This window comes from Stegastes partitus, unplaced genomic scaffold, assembly GCF_000690725.1.
Source record: "Stegastes partitus isolate 25-593 unplaced genomic scaffold, Stegastes_partitus-1.0.2 Scaffold1121, whole genome shotgun sequence".
Taxonomy (NCBI): Eukaryota; Metazoa; Chordata; class Actinopteri; family Pomacentridae; genus Stegastes; species Stegastes partitus.
The window spans coordinates 3,042-14,881 of NW_007578852.1; the positions used below are offsets into that span (position 1 = coordinate 3,042).

Here is an 11,840-nt window from a genome sequence, read left to right on the forward strand (position 1 = left end):
AAGCTCCCAGGCCGGACCACAGAGCTCATAAAGCCGAGCTGTGGGCCTCTTCTCTCCCTCTGTTTTCTGCCTCTCTGCTTCCAACCATTCTCTTTAACAGCGGAGGGAAGAAGAGAGAAGAAAGTGTTTTGATGGAATTGGAGGAAAACAAAGAAAAGGCTGAAACCAATCTGTTGAATTGAAGCAAAGGGGGAGTGTGTGAGCTGCAGGAGGGGAGATGGTCATGCAGGAAAGAGAGGAAAAGGAGTGAGAGGGAGCTGAAACTGCTCTTTAATCAGTGAGGGGCTGTATGGAGGCGGGCCGAGGTGCCTACTGTAATCCGATACACGCGCACGCGCGGTGTGCGCGCACACCGAGACAGGGGACTGAGTGAGCGGCGCTGCTCGCTGCCACAAACCCGGCGGAGATCGGAGGGGAAGGAAGGAGCGCGCAGCCGGCAGACAGAGACAGAGCGAGCGCACACACGGGAGCGAGTTTCAGGGACGAAACGCGCATTTCGGTCGGAGGAGAGTGGACCGGCACCACGGCCACTTCCTCCACACCGGCTTTACGCACGAGAATCGTAGCTGCCTCTCCTCCAGGAGATCTTGTGTTATCGGACTGTTGTTGGGACAGCGCATGAGGAGGACAATCGATGGGAAAACATTTGGTGCTGTTCTGGTAGCTGGTACTGAGAGCAGAGGGAAGGTTCGGGGAGACTTCATCGATCCGAGGAGGAAATCACGTGACTTTTTTCTCGTTTTCTGACAAACTTCATGGTTGTCTGCTGATGTTTCTTGTTGTTCTTTGAGACTTCAATCAGCGATTTCTAGTTAATTTCCCATTTATTTGTCTGTCCGCTGGCTGATATGAAGACGCGCGTTTGGAGCGCCTGCGCAGCGCCGCGGCTCTCACGGCTTCAGAGCTGTGTTTAGTGAACAAATTGCGCTGATTTCATATCAGGCTGCATTGATTATGCTGACTGGTTTCCACAAGAGGAGAAGCAGTGTCACCCACTGACACAGTTCACGCGAACCGAGCGTTCCGACCTGCGCGGTTCTGTTGGAGCGCGGCTGGGCTGTGAGCCGCGGTGCTGCTTCAGAGACATACGGAACAGTGCCAAGGACAGTAAAGGGGACTTTGGGACTGCTTGTCTCAGACAAAACGAATAAAAGCAGACCGGAGGAGACAGACCATGGATTTATACGTATGGCTCTGTGGATGTATTCTGGCTTTTCTTTCGCCTTCAGCGGTGGCAGCAGAGGAAGGAGGTAAGTTTGACACTTTTGCTTCAATCCAAGCGTCACATCAGGTGTTCAGTTAAAAGAACAGAAACCCGAACCCGAACCCACCAGATCACACACAGCTGGTAAAACGCGGCGGAGACGTTCCTGTGAGGAAAGTCTGTGGTTCTAGTCATGAGTCCAATAAAACCGTGTCTGAGAAGCGGTCATTCATCTCACACGGTGCCGCTCCGGAGGCTCAGGAACCGCACAGAGCAGACTGATGAGTTTAGTTTGATCACAGCTCGGAGGCACATCTCTGCTCCGGGGCGCGCGGTGGTCCTCTATCTCCCCAGAGCCCACCAAGCCGGCTCGGTCCACACAGGCGGACCGGGGCTTTCCTGTTCTTTGTTAAAAGTGAGGAAACAACCCTAAATCAGTATTTCTCTCGTACAAGGCGGTTCTACAGATCACCGCCAGCACCTCTGTGTTCGTTGTTACGGTCCGCGGCTGGTCCGGTCCGCGGCTGGTCCGCTCCGTCCTCTCTGTTGGGATGTTGGCTTCATATCAGTACTGATTTTGTTGCCTCGAAACCCATCGGAACCATGTGCAGCTTAATCAGTGATGGTTCTCGGGGGGAGCTCGTCGCTGGGTCTCTGCGCTCTGAACGCTCCTCCAAGCAGCTCTTCCTGAAAACTGGCCGCTCGACCCGTTTCAGAGCTCCGTCCTCTGCCTGGACCCCGTTTTAGCGTAACTTCCAGGGCTGTGCGGAGAGGTGGCGGTGGGTCCGGCCGGCCCGCTGCTCAGCTCCGCGCTGCACGGAGCTCCGACTCCGCTCCAACGACTCGAGCTGTGGAGGTCCGACCGCTCCACGAGTCCGTGTGCGCGACGCGATACTCACTGACGAAACCACATCATCTGAAGTTCACTGTTACGGTACCGTGCGCAGACTGATGCGAGAAACGGACCGAGCTCCCTTTGGGCTGTAGTAAATGTGGCGAACCAACATCACGGCACGACGCGTCGCTGAGTATCCAGACGGTCTTTACGCACGAAGGGGGTCCTCTCTGGTCCCTGTATGAGCTCGCTGCACAGAGGAGCCGTTTGGTCTGAGACAAACCCACAGAATTCATAGCTACAGTTCTGCTGATGCACAGGTATCTACAGGTGTTAGAGGAGCTGAAGTCTCCACCTATGAAAACCACATCAGCAGTTTTAATTTTCTTTAAAAAAAAAAAAGTAAAGTGGCTTTAAAAGGCAGTTTCTAGAGTCTGATCCAGGAGCAGGGGTGAAGTCTTTTCCTTTGTCTGCTTCCACACAGACCATGATTTCCACCACAGTCCCTCTGACTGCTCCTCACGGCTTCTGATCGCTGTCCAGACCTGAGGAGCTGACGGAGGCCTTTTCAGCCTCTCCTCCACCTCCTCTTTCTGCTTTTGTGTACATTTAGGTTTGCCAAAGAGGGGAATGAGGTTGGTTGCATTCTAGGTTTTATTGATTTAGGGCTTATTCAGGAAGCTTTCGCAGATCTCATGACTTGGATTGAGAGGCCAGTCTGCCAAATGTTGTTTTTGAGAAGCACAGTGTACAGAGAGAACAGAGGCTGCATTCTTTACATCTCATTCACTTCTGATGTGAGAAACTATCCGCCAAGCAGCGTAGTTTGACCTATTTTATTTGAGGACGTGTTGATGTTCTGTGAATATCTGCTGACTGCAGGTGAAACTTGGTTTTTCTGGGGACTCCCTCCAGCTCCTCCAGATCTCCCTGCTGGTTCACCAGCACCGCTGGAACACACACCCTCAGCAGTGGGCTGTGCAGAACGGCGCTTCCTCAGCACTAAACTTTTATAGATGCCTCTGCTCCGTTGTCTCCGGAGAGATGAGCAAGGAAAGCATATTGAGACTAAGAAGTGTATATGTGGTGAGAGACGGGAGGGCTGGAAGTACAGAGGGAGGAAGCAACAGAGACAGGCAGAGGGAAGCTGCAAGAAACAAGTGAACGAAACGGAAGAATGATTTTTCGCCTCGCTGTTTGATCCTGTTTCTTCATTCCGTTTGATCACAGCTGTGCCTGGAAGGGAGATAAACGGACATAATTGGCCACTCAAGACCAGCTGTCTGCCTCTGTAGTGTCTCTGCTGAAATATGTTGGATGATGAAACAGGATCACCACCATACAGAGTCTGAGAAGTGCACGAGCAGTGAACTGCCCACAGATATGCATTAAGGACTGGATTACGAGCTTGTTTTTCTTTTTCTGTGGCTCCAACCAGCCTACTGTGATGTTCAGAGTGTGGAACAGAGTGGGAGAACATGGGGAGAACATGGGGGAGAACATGGGGGAGAACATGGGGAGAACATGGGGAGAACATGGGGAGAACATGGGGGAGAACATGGGGAGAACATGGGGAGAACATGGGGGAGAACATGGGGGAGAAAAGTCAACAACTCCATCTGCATACATGCAAATGTATCAGTAGTTTTAAGGTCCAGCGTGGCACACAGTATAAGCTTCACTTGCTGAGGCTTTGCCACTCCAGCGGGTACCGTGAGTGGGACAGAGCTCCCAAATGAATGTGTGAGCCTCCAGCTTCACCCCACATGGGGCCGGCTTGTAATAATTAAATAGTACATTGGTGGGGGTCACAGTGCTTTGTAGGTGTCAGCTGGCCGTCAATAAAACAAATCATCATGTCATTTGTCCACATAATGGGGTTATACCCGTTTAGCCCGCTGCATCAGGAACAGCATCCGTTCACAGTAGAGAGGATCCGGCTTCAGGCTCCAGAGTCTATGAAAATGAGTTTAGTTGCATTCATTGCTCACAATGTCATTTTGTATTTTGTGGATAATTAGTCTGCGTATATGAAGACGGCTGTGGTGCAGCTGTGTGTTCACAACAGTCACACATTTAGAAAGAGGAGCGACTGATTCTCAGCCTGACAAGCAAAGTGTGCTGCAGTCGGCTGTACAAGCAAACAGTGACTGAAATCAGTTTCTTCATGTTCCTCTGTGCTTCCTGTCACTTCTTGTAATTTTCTGATTGTTTTTTTAGACCCATTTCAGTCGATGTTTGTTCCTCCTGCGCTGTCTGATGTGTGGAGTGATTTACTGACACCGAGGGAGGAAACGCTAACATAGCGGCTATTTGTGATGCTTTACGCGCCGAAACAATGGAGCAATAAAAAGAGAGCGAGTGACCAGAGACGTGGAGAAGGAGAGGAAAGATGGATAGAGCGAGGAGTGCACAAAGCAGAGGGAAAGGGAGAGGGAGAGGGTATTATAGGGCATTAGCGGAGTACGAGGAGCGCAGCAGAGTGTGAAGCAGTAGTTGAGTGGAGCCACCTGCAGTAAACCAAACCCGATTTATTCCTGTGTGCCACGCAGGGCCTGGCCGAGCTGCACCGCTGTATTCATATACTCTCATCTCTCACCTTCACTTTATCCTAATTACATTTTCTGTGTAATGATCCTGATTAGAATTCGATTACATGACAATTAAAGTGATGCTTGGACTTAAACAGCAGTGTTCCACCTATTTGGACTGGAGGTGTGTTTTATTGAAATCCAAGGACAAATTTAAAACAGTTCTGTTCACGAGGAGGTCACAGAGTTCATTTCAGAAAAGTGGTCGACTGGATTTAGCTCATTTCAAGCCGGCCCTTTACTGTGACGGCTCGATCCAAACCCTCTATGTGAGCATGTAGATCTGTGGAGCCTTTCCTCACAACTGATTTAAATGTAATTATGCTGCAGGTAGCAGGTGTTTTCCAGCAGGTTTTCAGGATTAAGACTTATCCTCATTCATCTCGTGACTCAGGCTGCTGTGTGTGTTTTCTGTTCTTTCCCTTCTTCCTTTAGAAGGCACATGCAAATAAATCCAAAGACATTACGTGTCAATTAGCCGCGCATCTTTTGCAACAAGAGACATTTGCGGGAATCAAATAAGATGGCACTGGTTGTTTCAGTCATTAGAATAATCCTGGCCTCATAATGGCAGGAGCTGCTCCACTGACATCATCAACTCGTCTGCAACGAGCGAATAAACATTAAGCCAATTAACCTTTGGCACACGCTGCCTCTGTCTCTCTCTCATCTGTAAAAGGGAAAGGACAATTAGTGGGTCCAGCAGGATGTTCTAATTACAGTTATCATGTCATTAGTAAACTGTTAGTATTCTGGTGTCTTCATTGGCTGCTGGTAATGACTGGAGTAATTAGAGAGGATGGGAGTGTGTGTGAGAGTGTGTGTTCTTGTGTTTGTACACTTGTGAAGAACAAACGTCCTCAGAGGGAAGGGAGATCATGGAAATCCTTCAAATGAGGATATTTTCCTGTCCTGGCTTCTTTGAAGACCTCGGCACACAAAGAGGACTGTCTGAGCGAGCCTCGTGTCTCCAGAGTCCCTCCAGAACCCAGCGCTGGAGGCCACAGGTTGTTTTCCCTTCACGCTGAATCATCCTGTTGTTTCCCCCTTTTCATGCTCCTTCAGCTCTTCCTTAATCGCGCACTCTGTCTCTTCCTCCACACCTCCCTGTCAGTGTTTCCCTCGATTAACAAACCTCCTCACCTCTCCTCGCCACGCTGGCAAATCTCTTCACTGTTTCCACCGACCGTAGTTTTTTCTCTCTGACTCTGTCAACCTTTGTTTTCTCCTCCTGCTTGGAAATCCATTCACACGCTTGTTAGAGAGACTCATTCATACACATCGTGAGCGGCTGATGTCTCGCTTTGAGCAGGCTGTGGTTTGTTTTATTTTTAATTCCTTGGAGGTATACAGCAGATTAAGGCTCTGTTGATCCTAATAAAGTCCTTAATCAACGTTTTAGTGTATTAGTGTGACTGATAACGGCTTCGTTAATAGAAAACATTTTAGAATAGTGTAGCCAGCAGTTTGATGAAGCAGCACACAGAGGAAGCTTCTTCAGACTGAAGGGATTAGATGTTAGTAACAGTCCACCACATTGTGCTTCATCTTCTGTATTTGCTTTTTAACATTATAAATATCTGAAGCAAGCTTTTTTCCTCGACGTATGCAGCACTTCTCGAGGTACGACACCAAATAAGACCCAAAATCATACCCGAGTAATCATTTTAGGGTGCCAGGAACGTCACCGCGACCCATGTTTATTTCACCTTTATTTCAAAGAGCAGATTCATGTTAGAAAAGTCTTGGTCCTGCCGTCTGAAATAACTGAAGGTGTAACATGGCACTACGGCTCCAACAGTTATGCTATAGGCATGATCAGAGGTGGATGTAAAGATGAATGCACTGTGTCAAGTCAGGGGCTCACACATTAACCAGGACGCTCTTCTGTAAACGTCCTGAGAAACCAGCTTCACATGTGATCAAACCTCAGCCGGCCACAACATTAAAACCACGACACTAACGTGAACAACACGGATCATTCACTGTGGCGCCGTGTTCTTTGGTTCTGTTACTGGGACACTAATACCTGAAGCACACAGCCTCAGCCAGCAGGGCGGCGTTCTGCTGCTGGGCACCACAGGACACACACACGGTGCCTGGTCGTGGTGTTCAGGTGTTCAGGTGTTCAGGTGGTGGTGATGTTGTGGTCTGGTGCTGGTGGAGGGCGACTGTCGGGCCCGGCAGCAGTCCGTCAGGTGATGTTACAGAGCCAGGAGGTTTGTGCAGGGCGGAGCTCAGGGTGGTGCTATCACATTATATCTGTTTCCTACAGTTTCTACAGTTTCCACGGCAGCCGCAGCGTCTACCTGCCGCTCTGGAGGACATGAGGAACGCCTTGTGTTTAAATATGGGATCCTCTCCTCCCCCCACACTGTTCTCCCAGCATCAGTTTTTCAGGTTTTATTTAGCCGTGGCTGCTCCCTGCTACTGATCTTAAATCTGAAGTCTGCTGTCCATCCTGTTCCTCGTCTCCTCTCTGAAGCCCCACAGATCAGCTTCTGCTGCTGAGCTGAGAAGCTTGTTCTGCTGTCAGTACCTTTCTGTCTCACACACTCAGCCTTATTTTCCTCTCTTCTCTCCATTTTCCCATCACGCTTTTCTTTCTCGGCCTCCTTTGTAGTCCTCCACCGTCCTCCTCTCGCTCTGTGCTTTTCCACGGTGAGTCCGAGCACCTGGACGGCACGGCCCACCTGTTGGTGTCTCACTGAGCCGACGCTGCACTTTCTGTCCAGTGAGCTTTTCTGAGCTGCTGACTTTCTCCTTTCAGATGATGAGAGACAGATGTTCTGGCATTGCTCTCCCTTTCTTGCTTTCTTCCTTCCCTCCTCTCTCCCTCTCTCTGTCCATTCCTGAGGTTTCCCAGGTTTCGGTGACTAACGGCTCCTTGGTTTTGATCCAAACAACACATTTCAGTTTGTTATTTTCAGTGTTTCTCGTATTCCCAGAGTCACACAAAAGGCTTTTACCGCCAGTGTATCTGTGTTTCTGCCGTTTAAGGAAACAGTGCCCGAAGCCTTCTGTGGGTGCTTCATGATGCTGGAACCGAGCCACGCCGCTAAAAATGCATCATAAAGTAGTCAAAGAAATGCATGGAAATCAATGGGGGATTAGCATTCTGCCCTCAGGCTCTGATGCAGATGGTGAGGGTATATTGATCAGGATTTAGGGACCCGTTCCCTCCAAAGGTCACGGTAATGAGAATGCCAGAGTTCTGCGCAGTTTGTGGCACTGGGACCAGTGTTCATGGACAACAAGTTACCAAGCTCTCTGGTTAGCTGGTTGACACACATTTTCTCTGTTTCATACACAAACACGTACTAAACCAGAACTCCTTCACTTCGGGTCGGCCAGTGGAAACAGATGCAGACGCCAACATATGAGCAAAGTTCTCTGAGCCCAGAGGATCGATGGCTACGGGCTGAAAAGTGTCTGTTTGGAGACAAATGCGACTCCCTCAGAGGGAAAATGAATCTGTACGAGAGTTTAAAAACAAGGTCAGAACATTTGCATTTGGGGCCAACAAACAAGGATCTAGTTCAGTTGTGCTGAGCAGCTCCATGTGGAAGCGTGTGTGTCTGCACATGTCTGGGACTGTGGTGCATGTTTATGACATTTCTGTGTGTGTGCGTGTTGAGGTATGCGCATGTGGGCAAAGTTGCTGAATAGGTGCTATCAGGATGCAATACCTCAGTGTGGAGAGCCATAAATAATGCAGTGACCTGTCTTATATCCCTGCTTGACTGCTTAGCACCATTTACTGCTGCTTATCGTGTGTGTGTGTGTGTGTGTGGTCTGAATTCAGTAATGTGTCAGCCAGAAGGGGAGAAGCCGTGTTCAGCGGTTTGTGCGTTTGTTGTGAATATGTGGTCTAAATGCAGCGTCTCCCTGAAGATCACAGCTGATGTGGTCGACAGAACAGCGGCTCGACAAGAGGGAAGTGTGAGACAAAGCACACAGTGATGGTTGGATGTGGTGTCTTTCGTCTCGTAAAATTAGCTGCTCGCCACCGCAGCTTGAGGCAGAATCCAGTCAGAGGCGGCGCTGGATGGAGCAGCGGGCCCGTCCGTGACGGAGCAGAACCTCACGGATACTTAAAGGAGGATTCTGTCTTTTACCTGCTTGATAATTCTTGACATGACTTTAGACTTTTTCCCAACTCAGCATCTCCTTTGACACACACACACACACACACACACACACACACACACACACACACACACACACTGCACTTCCTGTACAGAACGCAGGCCTGCGTGCTGCAGTGTGAATACCAACGAGCTTTGCTATAGATTGACTTTGGCAAGCTGTGTTCGTACACTTCCTTGTTTTAACTGGCTGAACCTGAAAGCGGCTGGCAGGTTTTAAGGCGTGTTATCTTGAATAAAAGTCATTTATCAGAGCCTGTGACATGCCGTTCCATTAGACGGCTTAATGAGATGTGAGCTGTACAAACACAGTATTTCATCAAAAGTGCTTTTTATACGCGTCTCATTAAAAGATTTATTTTATTTTATTTTATTTTTTTAATTTTATGCCCCAACCAAATTCTGTAAAAAACAAAAACCGAAATGAGTTGCTCACCACAACCCTTCAGCCTCAACCTTGTTTTTGTGCCTCAGCTTTGACACGTCACATGACAGTAAGCAGCGTTTTCAGCTGCACTGCAGGCGGTGTGTTCGAGCTCATGACAAATGTAAGCAGTAAAACATCTATAGTATGCTGAGTGTAAAACAAACACTCCTAGGAGTTCAACTTTGTCTTTTTGTGATTTATGGCATGATAACTTTGTGACTGCACAGATTGTAGCCGCGGCTGCTGTTCTGCTGGAGGTGCAGGACGGAGTAACGTGACAGCAGCAAAAGCTGCTCAGAGGGTTCAGACGTACAGATAGCAGCTAGCTTTCTACTCCACCATGTGCCGTCCTGCCACAGCAGTGACTTGACATTTCAGTGCGTCTACGTGTGCGCCGAGCACATGCAGCAAAAATATCAAATTCACTTTAAAAGGCAGCTCATGCAAGACGATATCTGCACTCATCGCATCAATTTGCGTCATTTCCTGCCCTGTTTGGATGCGATAATCGTTGAATGACTTTCTCAATGTGTGTGTGTGTCCAGAGATTAATAGACTCTTAAAGTGGAGCAGACACAATACTTCATGCACACACAGCACCTGCCTCGCTATCACACCGGCCTTATTCATCAGACGCCCGGAGGTGCTGTCTCTCTCGGCTCTATGCCAGAGGTGAGAGGGAGAGAGGAGCGGGAAGTCAGACTGAGCCAAACTGTACCTGGAAAAAATGGATAAACCGACAGAGAAAAAAAAACTCTGCACAGGTGTTCATGGTATTATGTCCACCCACTCTCTGTGCACCGACCAGTCGGTTGTGGCTAAAGTCAGTTCACATGTAACGCTGGGGATGCTTCTTTATTACCTATCAAAAGGAACAAAATCTGTTTTAAAACTCTTGCTAGTCTATTCGTGGTACCGAATCTCATAGAATCTGATTTTAAGCTCACATTTCAGGACCGAGCCCAACAGCAGCCAAGTACACTTTATGGGTCCCGACGACGGGCCACTAACGGGCTGGATTTCTCTACCAAGCCCTGCTTTCACTCTCCTTGTGTCGACTCCCTTCGAGTTTTCGTTAAGACACGGTTAGCTAAGCGGTGAGCTAAAAGTGGTGTTTGGCTGATGCTGCTGTGAGATTCCAGAGTGGTTAAACACTAATCCAGGTGGTGCTGAGATGAAATGCATCTGGCCGGGTTGCACAGGCCGTGTAACTCTACTCCTGCATTACTGTATATCACCAGGGAGATTGGAACCAGATAGGAGGAGACAGACAGGACTGGCTCACAGCGTGAGGGACGAGGGGAGGCAGACCCGCAGAGCGCTGATCACTAATTGTTTGCAGACAGAGTGAGGCAGACACCACATATAGATGCCAAAGTGTCAATCACATTCTGAGCTCGGCGCTGAAATCTGACCTCCTCTTTAATCTTCACTTGCTGACTCTTGCATGTATGATACGCATCAGACCAGGATCTCGCATATTTTCCAGTCATGGAAAAAAAAAGTGAGATTTTCACCAGCAGCTTGTTTGACCTGGACGTGGATGATGTGTGAAGACGTGTCTGATGGAGCGTCGATGCCGTGCCTGTGTGTGTTCATGTCTGCATGTGTGACTTCTCTCAGAGTAGGCTTACAGTAGCCCGGCTATTCATAGAGCTGAACCACGTCGTGTTCTGCTGAGTGCTTTGACTCGGCGATGTCAGGCCTCTCAGCACAGCGGCGATAAATAAAACGTCACAGCTCAGAGGGCTGGACGGTGGCACAGAGCAGCACCTCCACCTCCTCCTCCTCCTCCTCCTCCTCCCGTTGTTTCGTCTTCTCAGGCAGGATGCTTGATGCGTATTTAGACACGACTGAAAGAATAATACAGACTGGCAGGAGCTTGACTGTGAGTTTGTATTCCTTTTCTCTCAAAAACAGGAAATTATTTCAGGGGTTGCTTAACGGCCAAATATTTCTCATCAAGCAGCCGGCGTTCACAGATGCTGTTTTATTAGAATAACCTGTTCCACTGTGGCCATCGTTTCTGCCTGAAACCATCTGTTTTGTTGGAGATATCCTGAGTGATCACATTGTGTGTGTGTGTGTTGAAATAATTCCTTCAGAATAATTGAACTCAAAGCTCTTGTTATGAATTTTATCTCCTATAATTCATTCTTCTGCGAGTGTGGAAAGACAGCTTATTACTCAAATTACATACTTCTGTTGGTGTTGTTTCGGAGCTGTTGAGTGAGCAAACTAACAGGCTTGGCTCTGCTGGGTCAAACTGCCTCATATTGAAGCTCTTGGGCTGAACAGAGGTTGCATTCATACTATACACCGCATGATGGTTTAACTTTAGTTTTGCGGATCCTAAACAATGAAGAAGTTCAGCTCTCATCGACAGCAGCGCAGTCCATCAAGCAGCGCAGACAGCGCTGTGCACAATACATGCATAGATGTGATGCAGTACAGTGGTGTGTGTTGTGCCGCTGAGTGTTACAGATATGCAGCAGTTAGCATCCATGCAGGAGTCCATGTGCAGCAGTGAATGAGTGGCATTGTTCAGGACATGACACAGACGTATGAGTGCTGACAAGTGGATCCGCTCTGTGACAGTAACTGTGGCATCTGGAGACTGTGTGTGTGTGTGTGT

At 48.7% G+C, this 11,840-nt stretch overlaps 1 protein-coding gene across 5 annotated transcripts in view; it reads left to right on the top strand.

Annotated features, from left to right (window-relative positions):
• The first annotated feature begins 396 nt into the window (after positions 1 to 396).
• Positions 397 to 11,840, top strand: part of LOC103368088 (neuropilin-2-like) — a 91,896-nt gene continuing 80,452 nt past the window's right edge. For all 5 annotated transcript variants that reach the window (XM_008296337.1, XM_008296341.1, XM_008296338.1 and 2 more), the window contains exon 1: positions 397 to 1,250. In XM_008296337.1, coding sequence (XP_008294559.1) covers positions 1,175 to 1,250 — 76 coding nt within the window. In that variant the 5' untranslated portion in view covers positions 397 to 1,174. The remainder of the gene's footprint in view (positions 1,251 to 11,840) is intronic.